Source organism: Eleutherodactylus coqui, chromosome 8 (assembly GCF_035609145.1).
Source record: "Eleutherodactylus coqui strain aEleCoq1 chromosome 8, aEleCoq1.hap1, whole genome shotgun sequence".
NCBI lineage: Eukaryota > Metazoa > Chordata > Amphibia > Anura > Eleutherodactylidae > Eleutherodactylus > Eleutherodactylus coqui.
The window spans coordinates 117,582,367-117,603,229 of NC_089844.1; the positions used below are offsets into that span (position 1 = coordinate 117,582,367).

General features: G+C 42.9%; 1 protein-coding gene across 1 annotated transcript; it reads right to left on the reverse strand.

Moving 5' to 3' along the window:
• Nucleotides 1–1,650: 1,650 nt before the first annotated feature.
• ANKS4B (ankyrin repeat and sterile alpha motif domain containing 4B) lies at nucleotides 1,651–20,283 on the reverse strand. The gene is made up of 2 exons (XM_066577498.1): nucleotides 20,120–20,283; nucleotides 1,651–2,710 (listed from the first exon to the last, which is right to left on the reverse strand). Exons 1-2 carry the CDS (start codon nucleotides 20,281–20,283, stop codon nucleotides 1,651–1,653), a joined length of 1,224 nt encoding a protein of 407 aa, XP_066433595.1.
• Between the last annotated feature and the right edge of the window lie 580 nt (nucleotides 20,284–20,863).

Here is a 20,863-nt window from a genome sequence, read left to right on the forward strand (position 1 = left end):
TTGCCTGTAAACAGGCCTTACACTTTTTAAGCCTTTTATGATAATTCTTAATCTTGAGACCTTCCACCTTTTTTTGTAGCCTGTCTTTGGTTCTATTTTATTAATGCCTTTCTGTATATGAGGTCTCCAGAACTGAAAACAGCCTGGAGACCTGTAGATGAGGTCTCCAGAACTGAAAACAGCCTGGAGACCTGTAGATGAGGTCTCCAGAACTGAAAACAGCCTCACTAGAGCTTGATTTACAGCAGTATCACAATCTCCATCTTTCTATTGGTAATACCTCTAGCTAAGCAGCTGAGCATCCTACTTGCTTTTCCTGCTACTTGACCACACTGTTGACTCATTTTCTGGCTCTTAAAAATCAGACCCCCTAAATCCTTCTTTCTTTTCTGAAGTCCTGGATAATAACACAGAACAGCTGATGCAATACTTAGACCAAGAATTTCCTCTGCCCAAGTGCATTATTCTACATTTGGAAACCTTGAGTGTGCTTACAGAAAATACTGCCAATCACCGAGCGAGACCGTCCACTGAACTCCTAAGCTCAGGATAAGCAAAGAGGAAAAACTTCTACCATTTTTCAGTCTACAGCTTCTATGCACTTATACACTTCAATAGTAACAACCACCAAGTATCATTCTATGGTCACCCACACCCTATAAACAGCATACTGGGAAGATATCTTCATAAGTCCCAAAAATGTCCTGGCACTCTTCATGGTATAGACCTTTCAGTTACAACAGATATACAAGTTACATTGGTTGACATGGTCAGGGCATATTTAAATATGAATATAATGTTAGTAATTAACACAGTGGTACTTATCAGAAAAGCAAGTAACCATGAGCAATATGATCATCCCCAGGAACATAAGTATTGAATTGCTATTTCATGTGTTTTCATAAATTACACTTATATTTCACTCAGACAGTCATATCAAACGACTAATGACCACTTGTCAGGTAGTATGTGAGCGCTTCACATGCTCTGCCCCTGGTGATGTCATCGCATTGCGCCACCAGAAACACTGGTACTATAATTTCCTAATAATTACTACTATCCTTTTAAAGAGGACCTGTCATGTTGTAAAGACAGCAGGGCTGGCTGCATAGCTCTGTACCCACATCCTTCCTGACTCTACTGCCACTTTTTTTTTCTTGATGATCACCCCTGTTCACTCGTACAGGTCCTTCTTAGATGTGGCTCCTGGCACTGTGAATATGTTCAGTGAGCAATCGCCATTGCTTAGTTGACAGAGTGACATCACCTATCGACAGTGACTGGTTGAGACTCCCTTCTTGATAGATTCACAGTGAATTGAGTCAACTCTAAGAAAAACCTGAATGAGTGAACGAGGGTGGGTATCAAGAAAAGAAAAATGACGATAAAGTCAGCAAGGTTGTAGCCGTTTGCTAAATTGTGCAGCCAGCCCTACTGATCTTACAACATGACAGGCCCTCTTTCAAAGGATATTGCCATCTTACACATTCATGATGTATCCACAGAACCACAGATCCAAATATGCACCAAATCCTATTACTGTATTACAGTATATACTGTTGATGTTACATTGTGTGAGTGATACATTTATTACATATACAACTGGTGCAACCATTCCCTTATGGACTGACTCCACTTACAGAAATATGTTTATAGCTTAGTGTCTGTAATCTCTCCTGGCTTGTACAGAACATTTTTCCTTTTGTCTACTGCATTAAGGAGTTTCTTTCTTGGACCAAGTTGGATGTTAATACTCTGCAGATCTTCATTAGAACACATAAGTAGAGAATCTAAATCAATTTTCTCTCTCAAAAGAGTGACATGCAATTCAAGTAAACCATGAGATGCCAAGAAGACCTGAAGAGGGGAGCTTTCTTCTTCCAAATCTAGTTCCATATCATCTACATTCCAGGCCTCACTGTCATCAATGTCATTCTCATTGTCATCATCGGCCTCTGATGTAAACAATTCACTCTTGACTTTGAAACTTATGTCATCTTCAAGTGTAGGAACTTCATCAAAATCAGTGCTAATATCTTTTGCCTGGTTCCTTCGGAAAACTATGTTCCCAAGGCCAGGACGATTAAAAATAGATTGCTCTTTTCTTTCCTCAGAATTAATATCTCCCTCTTCATCTTCATTGAAGACATCTGTGATCTTAGTACGTTGGCCACTAGTGGTTTCATCTCTGGCAAATATCACATTCCTCATTGTGTCTCCATCCATTGTGTTTTTATCTTTCTTTTTTAATTTAAGCTGAAATGTGTTCTTCAGAGTTCTGGTTAATGTGGTCATGGTTTGCGGTGTTGAAAACTGGGCACCTACGGAGCCTGACAAGGTGCCTTTTGATGAATTTACTGTACCAGCCTGGTTCCTGTTATAGGTCTTGTTCATCTGGATCTGATGTTTCTCTTGAAGCTTCTCACAATCTTTGATCTTACGTTCTGCATCTTTCATGGCTTGATCTTTTAACCTAGCCACTCTTTTAGGGTTTAAGGAAGTTTGTTTACTGGCAGCTTGATCCAAGATTTTGACACATTCTTTTCGATCTTTCAAGATGGCCACATCCAGTGGTGAACGGAGGTTGTTATCTAATGCAAAAGTGTTTGCTCCAAAATTGATTAGGAATGCCACGCAGTTAGCATGGCCTTTCTCCGCTGCATGATGCAGTGGTGTGTTTCCCCATATGTCGCTTTTGTTTGGATCTCCACTGAAAAGACAAATAGGCAAAAAAGAGTCAGTATTTCCCTTTAAAGAAGAGCCTAAACATCTTGATGTTAAGGGGTCTGTTATTAAAGGAAAGGATAAATTCCCAGTAGCCGAAGGACTGCATCAAAAACAGTATGAAACCTATCCATATATACAAGAAGAGATTTCAAAGAGATGTGCTCTTGGCTTATGTGGCCCTCGGTGTAAATGAGTTTGACACCCCTGCTCTACATCTAGAGGAAAGAAGGTTTCTACACCGCCATAGAAGGGGGTTCTTTACTGTAAGAGCAGTGAAACTGTAACTCTCTGCCTGAGGTTGTGGTGATGGTGAATATGATAAAAGAGTTCAAAAGGGACATCAACGTCTTTCTTGAGTGATACAATATTATATGTTATAATCATTAATAACTTAAACAGGATTGTTGATCCAGGAATTATGCCAAGTGCCAGATTGGAGTCAGGAATTATTTTTTCCCCTTAAATGGGGAAAAAAGGCTTCTATCCCATTGAGTTGTTTTTTTTGCCTTCCTCTGGATCAACATTGGGAGGTAATAGGCTGAAATGGCTAGACATATGTCTTTTTTCGGCCTTACATACTCTGTTAATATGTATTGTGAGAATAAGGTGTTTTTCATACAGTGCAGATGTGGTGCATTTTTTTGTACGTGTTTCCCAGTAAACCAGAAGTGGATCAGAAAAAGAGAATAAAGAAAGACATTTACTTCTCCCCTTTTGAGGATCCAATCCTTGTGTCTGGAGCACCACATGCACAAAATTTGCACTACAATGTAGTTACTACAGTAAAAAAAAGGATAAGTGACCTCAAAGTGAGCTTCGTCATGAGCACCCCAGCAGACCACTTCTGAAAACATAAAGACATGCAGGACTGAGGTTACATATGTCATTCTTTTTCCATGATGTGTTCATTTTAGATCTAGGGGCTGCACATAACAATTTATTCTTTCTGTAGAGTGGGTGGTCCTAAAAGGGATGTTTGCTTAAGAAAGCCCATTCCTCTAGGGAATCCTGGTTAGCAGAGGATTTCCCACATTCAGGACCCTCACCTATTAGCCAAAGTGCAAAGCGACTGCAATCAGCATCTCTAGCTCGGAAAGACCCAGCAGGTCTGTGCATTACATTAACAGTCCATTAATTTCAGTGGGGACAATGTAATGTTTCATTTTCCTTATGATGGTGCTGCAGCGCAATTAAACACTTAAGACCCTTTTACATGGGACGATCATTGTAAACAAACATTGGTAAGAACGCTTGTTCACCCCATCATTGCCCCTTTGCGAACAGAGCAATAATCAGCCAACAAATGAGTACAAGGCTCGTCCATTTATGCCACTGAAAAAGTAATTGTTCTCAGCAGCACATCTCCCCATGTGAACAAAGGAATGTGCTGCTGAGAATGATTAAGAGTACTAAGGGTGAGGGTGACGTGTATATCCTTCAAGTTTACCCACACGTTATTAGAGAACAAAAGCTCCAAGCCTGGCCAGCAGCCAGTCCATCATGCGGCCGCTACACTGATGCCCAATGCTGCGCTGCCTGGAAGCAGAGGCGTAACTTGAAGCTCCCGGACCCCGATGCAAAACTTGTAACAGGGCCCCCAACTATAATGCTCTACTCATAGTACTGGGTTCCCTATATGGAGAAGAGAGACCTTATGGGCCCCCTAAGGCTCCTGGGCCCGGGTGCAACCGCATCCCCTGCATCCTCTATAGTTACGCCCCTGCCTGGAAGTAATACTAACGTCTGGGCAGCACAGCATTGGAGTTCAGTGCAGTTGCAGCCAAAAAAAGTGAATGGGCAACGAAGGATTGTATGATTGATCATCTGTGTAAAGGTGAGGTAAATGGGCACCGATCTCAATGATTGGTGCTCATTTAATACCGTTATCAGCCCACAGATTGCAGCTGAGTGCTGGGGATCTTAGCAGTGGTATGGGCTGTGATCAGTATGCTTTCAGCGGTCTCTCTAAAAAATAAAAGATTGTCAAACCAGGAGCGAGTCCAAAATATGGAAGAAATGCAAATCTTTCTATTATACGTTCTCTCTATAAGTTCTACTCCTGGTTTTGACTTGCAAAAAAGTGACACAAAAAAGCCTGTGTGAAGGAGCCCTAAGGAATATATTTATCTGTTCTGTGCATGCTCACTAGATTTCTCTGCACAGATGACAAGAGAACGTTTATTTGAATTCATATAATTGCGCACTTTAATTTAAATACAGCCAGCATTTTCAGCAGTTAAAGCACATTCAGTGATTTTTGGCTCCCGTGACAGCTAAAAATAAGTTACAGGTTACCTTCCAGTATTTTAACATAGAAATTTTATCAAAGTACAAGAGGAAGCATTCAGAACAGGACTGACAGATCTCTTTAGCAATGCATGTATGAAATATTGTAAATGGCACTGCTAAAATCAAAAGTATTGCTTTGTAATGTGAGTTCAACAAGCCAACAGAATGTAACGCTACACTGGGTGGATGGCGACAACCAGCAGTGCCCCAGTAAATAATGATGCCCATGTAAACCAGAGACAGGTTTATGTGATGGGCCAGAGGACTTAAGAGTCCCATGACAGATAACCATACTAACACCCTGGGGTGCCTGAAGGTGCCATGACTTCCACAAAGTCATGTTTATCATGGTAATTGTCTTTGGTTTAACACCCAAGTTGCACTGCCACATTCCTGGTGCAAGAATAACAATTCTTTATAGGGAAATACAAATCTTGTATGATTGTAAACAAGGTTCCTTTAATTGGCGGAAGCAATGATCTGTCCCTTTAATGCCCCTGTTTTTAGTTGATCTTTTTGTCAGCTTCACTAGACTCTCTTTTCCCTTCCCAGACACAATAACTCCGGCAGACCCTGTTGGCACCTGCTAGGGACAACTAAAAAAAAAACTCCCACTCTTTTGCGTTCTACACATGTGGAACTCCTCCGGAACGTTGCTTCTCTGCCATTGCCAATTAGGTTTGTTCCTTACTTAATGGGAAACACACTTCACAAAATTAACATTAAAAGACTTGTACAACATCAGGTAATTATAATCTAGAATGTCCGTACATGCTCTTACTTAACATGGGCACCCCAGTACACAGTCAACCTGCCGCTGCTGACCCTTACACCCATACACATTAAATGATTGCTTTAATCCATTGGCAAGCTGTAAGGAGTGCTTCCTACAGTCAAAGGCTAACGAGAATCAGACGTTGAATTGCAACATGCAGGATCCTTTTGTTCTACTTGATTCTTTGGTAAGGCCTCATACATACAGCAAGGAATCAGCTGCATAGAAACCATAAAGGTAGGTTTGCCACCATATGGTGGCCTATTTGGCACAGTATTACAGACATATTCTTGTTTAGAACAATGCTGCATCCAATAAAGCATGCCACCTTTGAATTAGCTTCTTGTTAATTGTCCCATTATTATTGCTTGAACAGGTTAATAAAATGTCAGCCGAGCATCAGTGTACAAGCAGCTTTTGTCATTCTTAAATTATCGGCCACTAAGACAATGCAAGTAAATAAAGTGTAACTATCAAACAATTGACGTCACTCTAGCTTTTGATTTACTATTACATGGTAATTTTTACATTTGGAGTAGAAATTATTTTTGTGAATTTGAGATATTACATTATTACGCAATCCAAAAGCTTGCAAATGTCTGGATTACACAGCAAAGCTCTCAGATTTGTCGTAGCTCTCAGATTTCCTGTGACTTCATATGTCAATGTTGTGACATATGAAGTCACAGGAAATCAAGTGACCACTGCAGCCTATGGAAGGCTTTGTGGGTAAGGCCTTGTCTTGCCACTGCCCCCCCCCCCCCTATGCATGCATTGAGGACATCACTCTATTGATCCTCCTCTTGTAGTACGGGGTTGGAGGTTATTGGCAACCATAGCCAAGTCCCCTGATTAGAGGCGTGTTCTAAGGGGCTATTTAATGTAGGGTATTCACCTCCTTATTATAGGCTCGACCTAGACGCCTTCAGTCCACCATCAGGGCTGACGGCTTTCATCCTTTTTATTTTATCATATACATCTTGCATCTACATAGTCAGTTTAGTGATGTACTTTGTTCCTTGACTCTAGTTAGTTAATGGAGCACCTAAGTCTTTTATTGTAAGCTACAAGCTAATTTAGATGCCAATTTCTTATACATCGAGGGCTGCTTGCCTCTCATATAGCATTGTATTACTACTAGGGTTAAGAGAAAGCTATTATAGGCATTGGTGCTTTGGTAACTACTGATTGATTGATAGTTTATTTACTCAAGTAAAAGTAATGCACTTCTATTTAGTCTTTTTTCATGGCAAAATATAACCTTCATGACTGCATGGCGTATATCTAAGTTCTGTGCTCAGGAAGTGGTTAAATATAACCCAGATAACAGTGGATTAACACTTAGGCCTTAGTCAGACGGGCGTTTTTTCGCGCGATTTGCGGATCGCATGACGGATGCGCATCCGCAAATCGCGTGACCGGTGCGCGCAAGTCGCCCGCAAATCGCCCGAAAATCTGCTCCTAGCCGCGTTTCATTAGAAACGGGCCGGAGCTGTCCAGCGCATTGCATTCAATGGAGCCGCCTCCATTTAAAGCAATGCGCTGCGGGCGAGCCCAGGATGAATTGTCGGTAAGGGCTTAAATATATAAGCCCTTCCCTGCAATTCATCCTAAAATGTGTTAAAATAAAAAAAAATTGTATACTCACCTTCTCCCGGCAGCCGGAGCTCCATGCGGCCGTCCTGCAGTGGGTGTGAAGGGGGTGTGAGTCAGACCTGCCCCCTGATTGGCTCAGCGCTGAGCCAATCAGAGGCATGCCTCACTCACACCTATTCATGAATTCATGAATGGATGCGAGTCAGACCTGCCCCTGATTGGCTCAGCGCTGAGAGGCAGCAGTCACTCACCCATTCATGAATTCATGAATGGGTGTGTGAGTGAAACCGGCCTCTGATTGGTCAGGGCTGTGACCAATCAGAGGCAGATCATTCAGCAGGCGGGGATTTTAAAGCCCCGCCGGCTGAATAGTGCCGAGAAGCAGTTCAGGAGAACTGACAGCGGCCGCGGCTGGACTCCGGCTGCAGCAGAAAGGTGAGTATACAATTTTTTTTTATTTTAACACATTTTAGAATGAATGGCAGGGAAGGGCTTATATATTTAACCCCTTCCCGACAATTCACCCCGCGCACGCCGGCAGCCCATTGCTTTCAATGGAGCGGCTGTATTGCCGCTCCATTGAATTCAATGGGCAAACATCGTTCTTCTCTGCCACAGCTGTTACAGCTGTGGCAGAGAAGAATGATTTGTCTTCTATATGTTCTCAATGGGGTCGGCGCTGCTGCCGCCGGCCCCATTGAGCGCATATACAGAAGAGAACAGGAATCGCAGATCGCAGATAGGTGCGATCTGCGATTTTTTGTTCTATAATTTATCGGAGGAGCGCATAAAAAGCGCTCATGTGTCCGATACCATTGCAAAGCAATGGTTTTATAAAATCGCCGGACGAATGCGCATGCGCAAATCGCGGCTAAAAACGCCCGTCTGACTAAGGCCTTAGTGAAAAGGTGCTTTAATAAAGTATGCTGGCAATACATATCAATAGTGCTCATGGGTAGAGTGCTGACAGGTCTTTTTTAATTGGATTAGAGTTAAAACACCGTTTTTTTAAATCCTGAGAGAGAAGGTATTTCTATCAAATGCTTTGTTCTTGAGGAAGTACCACAACTTAATGTAACCTGTATCATGGAACATTTTGCCATCATTTGAGCAATTTCTAATATATCCATATGTATCATCTAAGCATTGGGTTCTGTGTGAGCGGGATACTAATGTCCTCAGGTGGCTCCTGACCTTTTACAGGCCAGATGTCACTTTTGTGCAGCACACGAGCACCACGCTTAGCACGGACGCAGGGTGACATTCACACTACTGCAGTTGTAACACTATGCACTGTAGAGCAGTGTGCGCCACACAGAAATCTGAAAGCCAGTGTGTAAAGCCCGTGAGGCACAAGAGCACAGCGCAGGGCAATGTACACATTGCGGGAAAATAAGAATACACCACACTATGCAGATCAGCAGCACCACTCCAGGGGTAAAGGAAGCCTGGTCCTAACTTAGCAGGGGGGTGACGGGTCCCTGCCTTAAATGGAGTCATCGCCACGATAAAAGACGGCCCCACGGTCTTCTCTCTGGGCTTTGATTGTCCCTATTTGAACTCCTGGAGAGATGAACGGACACCACCAAGCAACAACAATAAGGGAAACCAAAATACAACTGATAGCAAGCAACAGCACTTATGTGAATATGTAGCAAGTCACCCAGCCTAGAGGAACACTAAACTCCAGCCTTTCCTCTAGAGAACTGAATAAGCAGCATTGAGCCAAGGGAGCGGTGAGAATATAAAGCCACTCCAAATCTAAAGACTAGCACAGCAATTAAGAAAGCACACCTCCAACCTTCTCCCAGGCATGACTAATCAAGCATGCATCATGCAGTAAAGATAAACAGCACCAGCAGACCCTGCACATGGAGCATTAACCCTTGTCTTGCATAACAAGGTGACAGGTCTTGGCCTGTGTTCAAGGCCACCATGCCATGACGCTGTCACAACCGACAAGCCGCGACACCAGAAACCCGAAGCAGCCTCTGGCCTATGAAAGTAAGTGGCGTATATGTAATATATATATATATAATAAAACATGGCATGTTGTAGCTACAATGTACTTCCAAAAGTTTTATATATTTCATAGAAAGCAGAGCCGGAAAGTGTTTTAATTATGTTTTCACGCTATTTTCTTTTCTATCTTCTCACATGTATATAACATAGCTACAGTATATACATTTCTTCAATATATCCTTTGATACTGTCATTTTATCTGCTTAAATTAGAAATGGTCAATTTCCTGCCATTTGAAGCCTAAGACGTTTTATAATCTTTTGAAGCAACAGATATCATGGAATAAGTCTATGGATGAGTTATCAAAGACGTTATGTATCTCGAATTGTGTGATGTTGAAATTCCATTTTGAAGCACACTTATAATGGAGGAATACTCCCAGTTTATCATCTAGCAGAAGCAGAGAGCAATTATAATAGAAGCTCAGTGCAACACAATGGATGTGAAGCCAAAGTGTCAGTGACTGATTTGGCTTACGGTTACTCCCAAGGGCTATTCTATAGGGTCTCCTGGTATTCACCCTTTAACTCCTTTTTGATGTATCTGGCCTTCTTTGCAGGGAACCTCCAGGAAGTTTTCTCAGGCGTAGCTTTAGTACAAAATGTAATGGTGCACAAACAGGACATGGCAGAGTGGCAGGACATTGGAGGCTTTGTTTTTTATTTTAATTGGCCCAAACTAGTGTGTCCTTGAGCAGAACGTGGTAGTAATGATTATGTATGTGACTCCAGAATGGTGTGGCATGCAAGGTGGAGGAGTTGAGCGGTGTGCTCCGGCAGGAGTTGTGTTGAGGAGGACGTTGCTGAGAGGACTAGTGAGCATACGTAGCCAGCATAGTGGAGATAGACCTTTTGAGTGCCAAGCCCTTGTCAGAGTGAGCCTGAATTCTGGCAAATAAGTAATGACTGGGGAGCGAGACTGCTATAGACTGAGACGTGCCAATTGCAATACATTGTTTCCTGCAAACAGAGACCACCTTTTACTACTGTTTCGTGCAAGTTCAAGCACTATGTGGCATTATCTATTTTTTTCCCCGCCACCCCATCTCACCCTATGTGACACTACATTTGACCAATATGACTTTGAGAAGCCCAAGTTATCTATAGGCGATTTAAACCAGCAAAATATGGCAGCAACACCCGGTCCTGTTCTCCTTTGCTAAGATATTGAGATTGCGGGCAGCTTGCACAAAATTGGTGTAATCAGCAGAATTGGCTAGATGAGTGGAACTGTTGGAAAGCAATGGTGGTATTGTGGTGATGAGCCTGATTTGGTGGAAGAGCTTGAGCTTACCCAAATCGAAAGAGAGAAAAGCTTCAGATGGATAGCAGATCTGGTGGCACCCCTGCTGACAGGAGGACAAGGTCATGGTGAGAGACTGGCAGAGTGGCAAGAACAGTGCTAGCAAAATTATTTTCAGATCAATGTCAGAAAGTCCTGTATAAGGCTGACACACAGGGGATACAATGTGGAAAAAATACAAACAAAAATCATTTTAATACTGTGTTTGCCCAGTAATAAGCTTTACCACAATAATAAGTCCTACTCTGATTTTCAGTGGAGGGGGGGTGGCTTGAAATATAAGCCCTCCCCCGAAAATAAGCCTTAGCTACACTGCATATAAAAAAACAAAAAACAATACTCACCTAGCAGCCAGCGTTTGCGTCCCTCGCGCTCGGCTGTGGCGCTCCGGCAGGCTTCCGTGCCCTCCTGCACGCTGACAGAGCCATTCAATGATGTCATTCAATGAATGGCTGTGATTGGTTAATCGAGCGCCGGCTCTCATTGTCTTACTCGGCGCTAGATTAACCAATCAGAGCATTAGCTTGCTGGAAGCAGGGTATTCAAGTCCCGCTACCAGGAAGAACAGCTTGTCGGGGACGAGGGACCCGCATGCGAGCTGCTAGGTAAGTATTATAAGATACCCCCGAAAATAGGACACTGTGCCTCTTGTGAGGCAAAAATTAATATAAGACAGTGTCTTATTTTGGTGGAACACAGTAGTAATAAAATGTGAATAGTATTCAGTCATTGTGTCAAATCATCTTGTTCCTAGTATAACAAAAGAAGGAATTTTGATGGATGTGAGAAGCGACACCAGGTTGTCTTTATGTGACAACTGTCATAAACAATCCATTCCCTTGTCCTATGGCTCATTATGTAATATTACATCACAGAATCAAGTGTGATTTATGAGACTTAATTACTGACACAAAGCTTTTCTTATGTGCGTTATCACAGGATGCCGCAAGTGAAAATTAAATTATCCTTGTTATACATATGCAGGTGGAGAATGCCATATTTCTAGTATTGACGCTCGCACTGAGTTTGAACAATGTTTTATAATAGAGATTGTATCCTGAGATCGGAATCACATGCACTGAATTTACATTTCTGGGAAAGAAAATAACTGCACTATGAGAATACTGATCAGTGGAGACTGTGCAAAAGACTCTGCTACAAAAGGGTCATTCTCAAATCTAGCAAGTCATATATTTTAAACCGCCTCTGCATTTAGTAAATGGAACATGATTTTTATAATGCATAATGATCATGCTATCCCCAGAAATCAGGTTACCATTATACATTTCTGGTTCCTAGACTAGGACGCCAATAAAAGAGGAACTGTTCCCACCAAATGGGGTTCAGTATAAGACACGGTCTTGGCGGTAGCTTGTGGCTTTGCAGGGTAGTAGAGCAAGAGACATACAGATTCAGATGAGTTGGGGCCAGAGAGTAATTGAGTTTAGTACCACATGCTTGTAAGGTGGGTGATTGTTCCCCATAGTAGTTGTGGATGAATTATGATGAGTTTTGGACTATGAATTATGATGATTCATCCACCCACCCGCCTCACGATAATGCAATGCTGCATCCTTTGATCCAAACTCCGCCATGGCTCCTGCCACTCCTGGTTAATCCGCAGGTATCACGTTCTGCAAAATGCAACAGCACACTTTGTTACCAAGATCATACTGAACCCTGTGATAGTGGGAACACTGCCTCTCTTATTAAAGGGGTGTTCCAGGGAAATACTGTTGATGACCTATCATCAGGATAGGTCATCAATAGTTGCTGACAACATTCTCCCTCACAGCTGATTGGTTGGGATCCCGAATGACAGACCCCAACCGATCAACTATTGAGGACCTATTCATATGATAGGTTATCAATAGTATTTCACTTGAATAGCCCTTTAATTTAGCACCGCTCAGTGGGAGTAGCACAGCACCCCTGACCCTAGTGCACTCCCACACTATTTCTGACCTAGAATGACACTTCCAATAAGGCAATAAGGTAGTTTCTCCAAGTCACTAGCCTTAAACGGAGGATCATCAATAAATCAAGGGGGAAAGCCATGATGCACATAACAAACGCAAACACATAAATCTATAACTGCATTCTAAGTTTGTAGTGTGCAACAACTAACAGGTCCTGAAATCGAGACAGGTTAACCCTTTCCAATCCACGGTCTGATGTCTTAAGACATTATGATTTAAGGCTGTACAGCTCTGATGTTAGAAGACGTCCGTCGGGGTTCTCTAACTCTATATTGCCAGCCTCTCTGCCGTCGGAGCCTATCCGTGTCACCTCATGCAGTACTGGCTTTAGCCAGCAGATAACGCCATTGTATAACGGCAGAAAAAGAGTAAGACCCCCAGGAAAGCCAGAATACAAATTGGATTGAAAAGGGTTAATATACAATATATAATAACTTGTTAAGTACTGTAAAGGTCCAGAGGTTCTCTCTCCACCCTTACAGAATGTTAATACATTCCTTTATCAAGTGCTTTACTTCTTAATTACCAGGGTGTTTTGTTCCTTAAAGTCCAGATACTTTTCAGTGATTTTACCAATGCGGTGGTTTTACAGCCCCAAATTTTTTTGCTGCACTTTTTTTCCCCATAGCATATAGGGCTATTTTGTTTATATATATTTTTTTCACTGGCCTTTTTTTAGGACTAAAAAGGTTAAAAGAGAAAAATATTTATTTTTTAACTTATAGTTTGTTTTTAAAAGGAGCATATTTACTCTAATATTAAGCAGAGGAATTGGGTCGTCATTTGGTTTGGATTTTTTGATATATAACTTGTATAGTCTCAGATTACAGGGCGCATATGGCAATGGTTTTGGTTATTTTATTCTGTAATTTTTTTAAACTTATTTTTGCAACAATTTTTTTAAACATCCATGTCCCTCATGGCATCATATAAGAGCTCTAGGGGTCATTCACATTGTATTTTTCTTTTTTATTTCATACTTTCCCACTGTAGCGGGGCATCCATATGATCCCCAAATACAGGGGAAGACATGCAGTCACTAACAGAGCTGATATGGGTGTAGTAGGACCCTGCAGCTCTGCTTTTGCAGTGGGCACTCAGTGGTCATGTGACCGTCGGGTCGATTAGCAGAGGTAGGGTGCCTGCACACGAACGGAATTTCCAGCGCGTTATTTTAGGCACATTATCTGCCCCAGACCGCAGCCAATATACTCCTATGAGGATCCGCAGTTGTCCCCAGATGGACGGATTTGTATCGCGTTTTTTCACGCGCGTGAAAAAATCTGCGACCTGTTCTAATTTGGGTCGGATTCTGCGCGTGAAGCCTCCAATACAAGTGAATGGGTGCATTTTTTCACGCAGTACATCCGCAGTGCAGCTGCAGATGGAGTCACTGGTTGCTATGACTACAGGAAGTAGGCATGGTAGAAGGCTCCTAACACACAGCACAGAGCTTCACAGGCAAATTTGTAGAGGGAGATAGGTAGTATTTCTTGCCAATGCAGGATCTAAGAATGCAAAATCTGTAGTAATGAATTCGGCCGCCTGCAGACGAGCGGGTCGGATCCGGCGGCGAGAATTCTCGCCGCGGGACCCGACCCGAGAGCCTGCAGTGACGAGCGCGTACTCACCCGCGCCTGGCGGCCCCGGCTCTTTCATGTGCCGGCTGCCGCGCAGACCGTAGCCGGCGGCCGGGTGAGTGCGAGCCCCGCACAAAAATAGGACATGGCGCGGTTTGTTTGCCGCACGAGATTTCGCGCGGCCAAACCGCAGCCGTCTGCATAGGAGTGCGTATTGTAATGCACTCCTATGCAGACTTTCAGCGGCGGAAATCCCGCGGGAAATACCGCCGCGGGATTTCCGCCCGTGTGCAGGCGGCCTTCCTCTTGTGAATTTTTTTGCAGTGACTGAAATAAAGTCACGCTGGAGAAGCGCCTGAAAAAAGTTATATGGATCAACCATGCCCACAAAGACATCTGCTCACCGGGTGAAAGCATGTTGCCAGAATAATTTAACGGTGCTCGCACAAGCAAGAGGGACAAAACGGAGTCTGGGTGTTGGTTTTTAAGCTGTTTTCCAAGGAATGGGCAGTTCTCTAGGGGTTGGGTTTACAATAAGGGGTGTCTGCTGGTTTTTCTGCGCGTTTTTTTTCGCAACACATCCGCGTATATCCGCGCGTGATTTTTCACGCATCCGCACCTATCCGCAAGCACATTTAGGTACCATACGCGCGTGAAAATCCGCTAGCGGAATCCGGAACGCTCGTGTGCAGGCGGCCGTAACGCTTCTGCTTTCTCTCTGCACTACATAGCGCTCATTGAGCCCTATGTATCTTGGAAAGGAGAAACCAGAGGCACTTAAAAACAGCTTCTGCCTCCTTCTCTGGGTCCTCGGCTGTCACTAACAGCTGACAACTTGACCTGCTCCTGCTTGATTGCAGGAGCAGAAGCTTTAATCCTGCGTCATATTTTTGCTATCGGACGTAAATTTTCTGTGCTTGGGCCTTAAGGGATTACTATATTAGCAGAGATGAGCAGCTATCCATTGCACATATGAGATTTATTCAGTAAGAGAAACAAAGTAATCTTGTAGATATAGTAGAGGAGATATGGCCAATTAAATGTGTCAGCCAAAAATCTGCAAAGACATTGCATATGCGGATCCAGAGAGCCATGTTGCTACATAGACAGGCTGGAGCTGGCAATGTTACGTGTTCTGCATGCAGAGCTATTCACCTCTATCAACACCAATAGTAATGTTACTGATTATATAGCTTGACATTTCTATAAAACCATAATGTACACATTTGATAGAATAAAAAAAACATGCAAACCTCCTTCTGGTCCCCTAGGTGTTTCATTAGTCTTTTTGAGTGTTCATTCATGAAAGGTCCCAACAAGCAGTTGCAATCTTCAATGGCAGTCAGCCACAGTGACATTTTTGTCCATAGGGACATGGAGCCCATGGCTGCTATTGGAGGATACTCAGCCTCAGGACGCAAGATCACATGTACAAAGAGGTCAGGTGTGCGCCTAGGAACAACTGAGACTAATGGTAGGTAACAAAGAATAATTTCTAAAGGTAAGTATACTGCAAAAAAAAGAAAAAAAGAAAAACTAGGCCTAGACAACCCCTTAAAGACATGACCAGTATAGTATTTTTATGAGAAATTTCAGTGCAGATTCTGCACCAATAATCTGCAACAAAGTGCAGTATAATAATAGGAAATAGGGTGTTACTAAACCCCATTCACATGGCACAGAACTAATCAGTGTTGGTTGTAAGGCACTGGTCCGTGACAGTTGCCACAGAAGCCACATGCCTCTGGGGACTCCTTGATGTGGGGTTTGTCATGGGGTCCTGAGTTATGACTGCATGTATTGGCAGTGTCAGACTGGGGCACCTAGGTCCCAACAGTGAAATTAATTATAGGGTCTCTACCCTAAAGGTACATGGAGATAATAAGTAGCACAATGTATTATGTACCTTCAAGTTCCCTTGTGAGACTAATATACATCAAAAAAGATCCAGTAAGGAGTATTTTAAAAAATCCAAATTTAAGACAAAATTATCTTTTATGTTTCTGTTTTTTCACAGAGCAAATCGCTCGGTTAAAAAAACAGAACCTTTCAATTTTTTGTTAAAACACACTGAAATCAATGGGAGAAAAAAAGGAAACATTTTTTTACATTTGCTGCTCAAACATGGAACAGCCAGATTGAATTCATGCGTTAATAGCAAACACAGATGTGAACAAGTCCTAAGTATATTATGACTACTAAGGGCAGCTGGGGTGGACAAATAGAGAAATACTCTGGACAACCCCTTTAAGAAGGGAATTGTCATGTTCGTCCTGGACTGCCAACAAGAACAGGGTACGGGGGCAGCCAAGATGGACGTGGGAACTAGCTTGTACAGGTGGCTAGTTGCAGAAAGTGCAGAGAGCACCTCTGTAGGAAGGTGAAGACCTGTATATCTTGACCGTATGGCACAGAGCACACGCTCAGCACGGGCACAGGGAGGCGATCACACTGGATGAAGTTGTAGTTCACCGTGCACAATAGGACAAAGAGGCAACTCCAGGCAGGTGGAAGTCTGTCCCTAAACTAACAGAGAGATGAAGAGTCCCTGCCTGAAAGTGGAGTAATCGCCTCAATAAAGGAGGCCCCACTGTCTTCTTCCTGAGCCCTGACTGTCCCTATAGGGAGCCCTGCAGAGGTGAACAGATACAACAAAATCAGAATGATAAAGGAAACATACAACTGACAGGAAAAAACAGAACAAGTACAGACAAACAATAGATACAAACAAGGAACAAACCAAAGCACTGAAGCCTGACACACAGCAGCTCTGAGCAGGCTAACTGCTCAGGGATCACTGAACATAATTGGCAACTCCCAGGCAGCAAGAGCTGGATCTCATAAGGAGGAGGGAGAAGCCGATTGGCTGACAGAAATGTCAATCACCAGCCACACCTCTCAGACACAAGCAGGTCGAATTAACCTGGACTAGTAAGCACAGGAGCTGTTAACCCTGGCTAGTCTGGATAGAACCTACAGAAACTAGGTGTGCTGGCAAATAATTAACCGTGTGCTGACACGTGACAGGGATTTGTAGCTGAGTTGTAGTTCTGCAACAGATGGAGAGAAGGCAATGTCACATGAAGTGAAATATGATTATTAGAGTATTTGTTTAGAGCACTGGGACACACTTTTTTCCTAGTGTTTTTAGCATTCTGTTTGGCCCCTTTTGCACTGCTCTCAGCACTGTGAGAGCAACACTGAGTCCACCTCCTACCACTATTGCACTGTGCAGCCTAGGACAGGATAGAAGCTGGAGGTGGGGATATGTTGCCTGCATTACCTTTTAACACAGTGGCAATCAGAAAAAATAAGCAAGCTAATAGGCAGTGGGGCCATGAAATGTCTAGGTCAGAAGATGGAGCCCATGGATGGTCCCCACTGTGTGCTTATAATGACAGGTGCTGCTTCGTGGGGAGGGACAAAAGACTTCATGGTAACACAATGTCTGTTGCTTCTGCAAACAGGGAGGCCCACATGTTGGTTCGTGGGCCCACTGAGGAATTCACCGACTCCCTGATGGGCCATTCCAGTAATTGACATTACTGCAGACATGTTCTAACCACCAAACATGTGCCAATTCGGATGGCATAATGCGACATGCTGAAATATTTATCATCAAATGTTTTCAATTTCACATCATCTTGTTTTTTCATATTTAGACCTACACTACATGGAACTTTGGGCATGATATGTGACCTGTGACTAAGGATTAGACAAGGCTCTTGCTACATTGTATCCTCATGTAAGTGAGAGTGGTTTCATTGTGAACCGCAAATTGCCACAACCTGACAATCAAAATAAATCCTCGAGGTTTGGACTTCTTGTGATTGTCCATTTCCAAGAGTTCAGGTGGGGCCTGGATGTCTTTTTTGAGCGATACAATATTATATGTTATAATCATTAATAACTTCAAGGTCGGTGTTCTAGGAATTATTCTAATTGCCAGATTGGAGTCAGGAAGGAATTTCTTTCAGCTAAATGAGGAAAATTGTCTTCCACTTCATTGGTTTATTTTGCCTTCTCTTGATCAACATGGGTGGGGGGTGATAGGTTAAACTGAATGGATATATGTATTTTTTGAGCCTTAGGCTGCATTCCCACGAACGTATATCGGCTCGGTTTTCACGCCGAGCCGATATACGTCATCCTCATCTGCAGGGGGGAGGAGGATGGAAGAGCCAGGAGCAGGAACTGAGCTCCCGCCCCCTCTCTGCCTCCTCTCCGCCCCTCTGCACTATTTGCAATGAAAGGAGGCGGGGTGGGGCTAAGTTCTGCAAATTAGCCCCACCCCTGTTCCGCCTCTCCCCATTGCAAATAGTGCAGAGGGGCGGATAGGAGGCAGAGAGGGGGCGGGAGCTCAGTTCCTGCTCCTGGCTCTTCCATCCTCCCCCCCCCCTGCAGATGAGGACGACGTATATCGGCTCGGCGTGAAAACCGAGCCGATATACGTTCGTGGGAATGCAGCCTTACATACTATGTTACTGTTGTAGCAATTTGCAAGGTGACCAGATTCACTTGCGGTAGGATGCAATTCATGATCTGGTTAATGGTCAAAGTTACCATGTACCTCTAACCTAAAGATGAGTAAAACAAAAAGAAAAATAAGTTCCATCTATGCTTGATAAAGGAGGTTGAACCTCTAAAACACATTGCATTACAGTTTCCTACACCTCGTACTTTACGTATTCATTTAAAATAAAATGGTGTTAGCCTACAATTGTGGCTCTGGATTTTAAACACCCCGCTGACAGCGGATTCAGAGCGTATTTGGATTTTAGAGAGGCTCTTTGTCTTGGGGGCCCCCTACAAATGAAGTGTAATTTTAGTTGATTTTATCCTTTTAATATATACTGCTTTGACTATCCTAAAACCGCTGGAGCACTGTAACTTATTTTTCATTTTGGTTTTACGCATGTACGATCAAGGTGTCCTCCACCTTGTGGAGCTCATGCAGGCGCTCTCTCGGTGGAAGTTTTGAGAAGACGAGGGGTTCCCACCTGATGGAATTAACTTATTTTCAATGCCATACCGGATTGAGGTGTGACAGTCTGCCTACTTGGGCCAATCACACGAGGTGAGTCACCTCCTATCAGGAGTATTATAACACTTTTTACTGGACCTTGGAGTGCTGCTTTTGTTCTAATTGTTTTCAACCTAAAGATGTCTTTCCTCCATTTTTGCGTTCAGTGTGGCTCACAAAGTACAAAAGCTTGAGGAACTTTGTTCTTGGACATACTGCAGGTTTTTAAGATTTGTAGTGTATCCTTTATTTTGCATATTTCTTCCATAATTTTTGCTGCATATTTCACCCTTTGCAATACACTCAGAGGGTTGCAAGGCTACAAACAGCAAAAGAAAAGACAATGCCGACAAGTTGTTAACATAAAATGGAAATTAGCAGCACACCATGTCCTAGCTGTTGAAGACTGGTGCACAGTGAGAAGAAAACGTCCTGTTCCACAAGATGATTAAATCTACAAAAATGAAGAGACTCCCAGCACTCCTATTCAGAAGTCTGTCTATTCATTCACATAAAAAAATGCAAAGTTTTAAAATTTTGTAGGTGTTTATGTGAATTGCACTGTTTTTGCTGTACTACATGTATATATGGTACACCTTATAAATGTACAATACCCATATCATTTCACTTTAGAATAACATGATGCACTATAAATTTACATCTATATAGCAAATTATGTCTACCGTTTTCAACTACTAAAGACATCTGAAAGTGGCATACTATATCTTTAGTTAGCTCTTTGGTGATTTCTTTTGTTGACTACTTGGTTGGATCTGGGGCAAATCTGTTGTAGAGCCCACAAGCCTTGCTCTCCTAATCTACTTACCCTCTGTTGCACACCAGCTCGAGCACATCCAGATGCCCATGATAGGCTGCCAGTAGGGTTGGAGTCATTCCATCGCCGTCTGCTGTGTTAACATCCTTTTTAGTGGCTTCTTTCAAGATATCTAAGTAGCCATCTATGGCAGATTGATGATACCTGGTGGACATTACAGCTCCTCAAACCTCAGCAGGGTTCTTGTACAATCTGTAGGGTTTTGCCGGAAGAACATACCAACCATAGCAGATTAATTATTACATACTGGGATGGTTCATTTACTGCAGCAGTATTGGGTTCAAAGTCCCTAGTAATTACTTTAGTATAGGGAAACCTTAGGAACTATCTGTGTAGAGGTATTAACTGAGGCTGCAATTGAATCATCAGTTCGATGATAATAATAGCTCAAAGTTCCTTTTCTATTGTCCAGAGCTAGAAAACCTAGAGATTCTACCATCATGTGAACTTTAACCCTTTCCAATCCAATTTGTATCCTGGTTTTCCTAGGGGGCTTACTCTCTTTCTGCCATTATACAATGGCGCTATATGCTGGCTAAAGCCAGTACTGCATGAGGTGACATGTTGGATAGACTCCGACAGCAGAGAGGCTGGTAATATACAGTAAGAGAACCCTGATGGATGTCTTCCAACATCGGAGCTGTACAGCCTTAAGTCATAATGTCTTCAGATGTCAAACAGCAGATTGGAAAGTGTTAACGGGAATGTATCATCAGAAAATGCCCTATTGTTAAA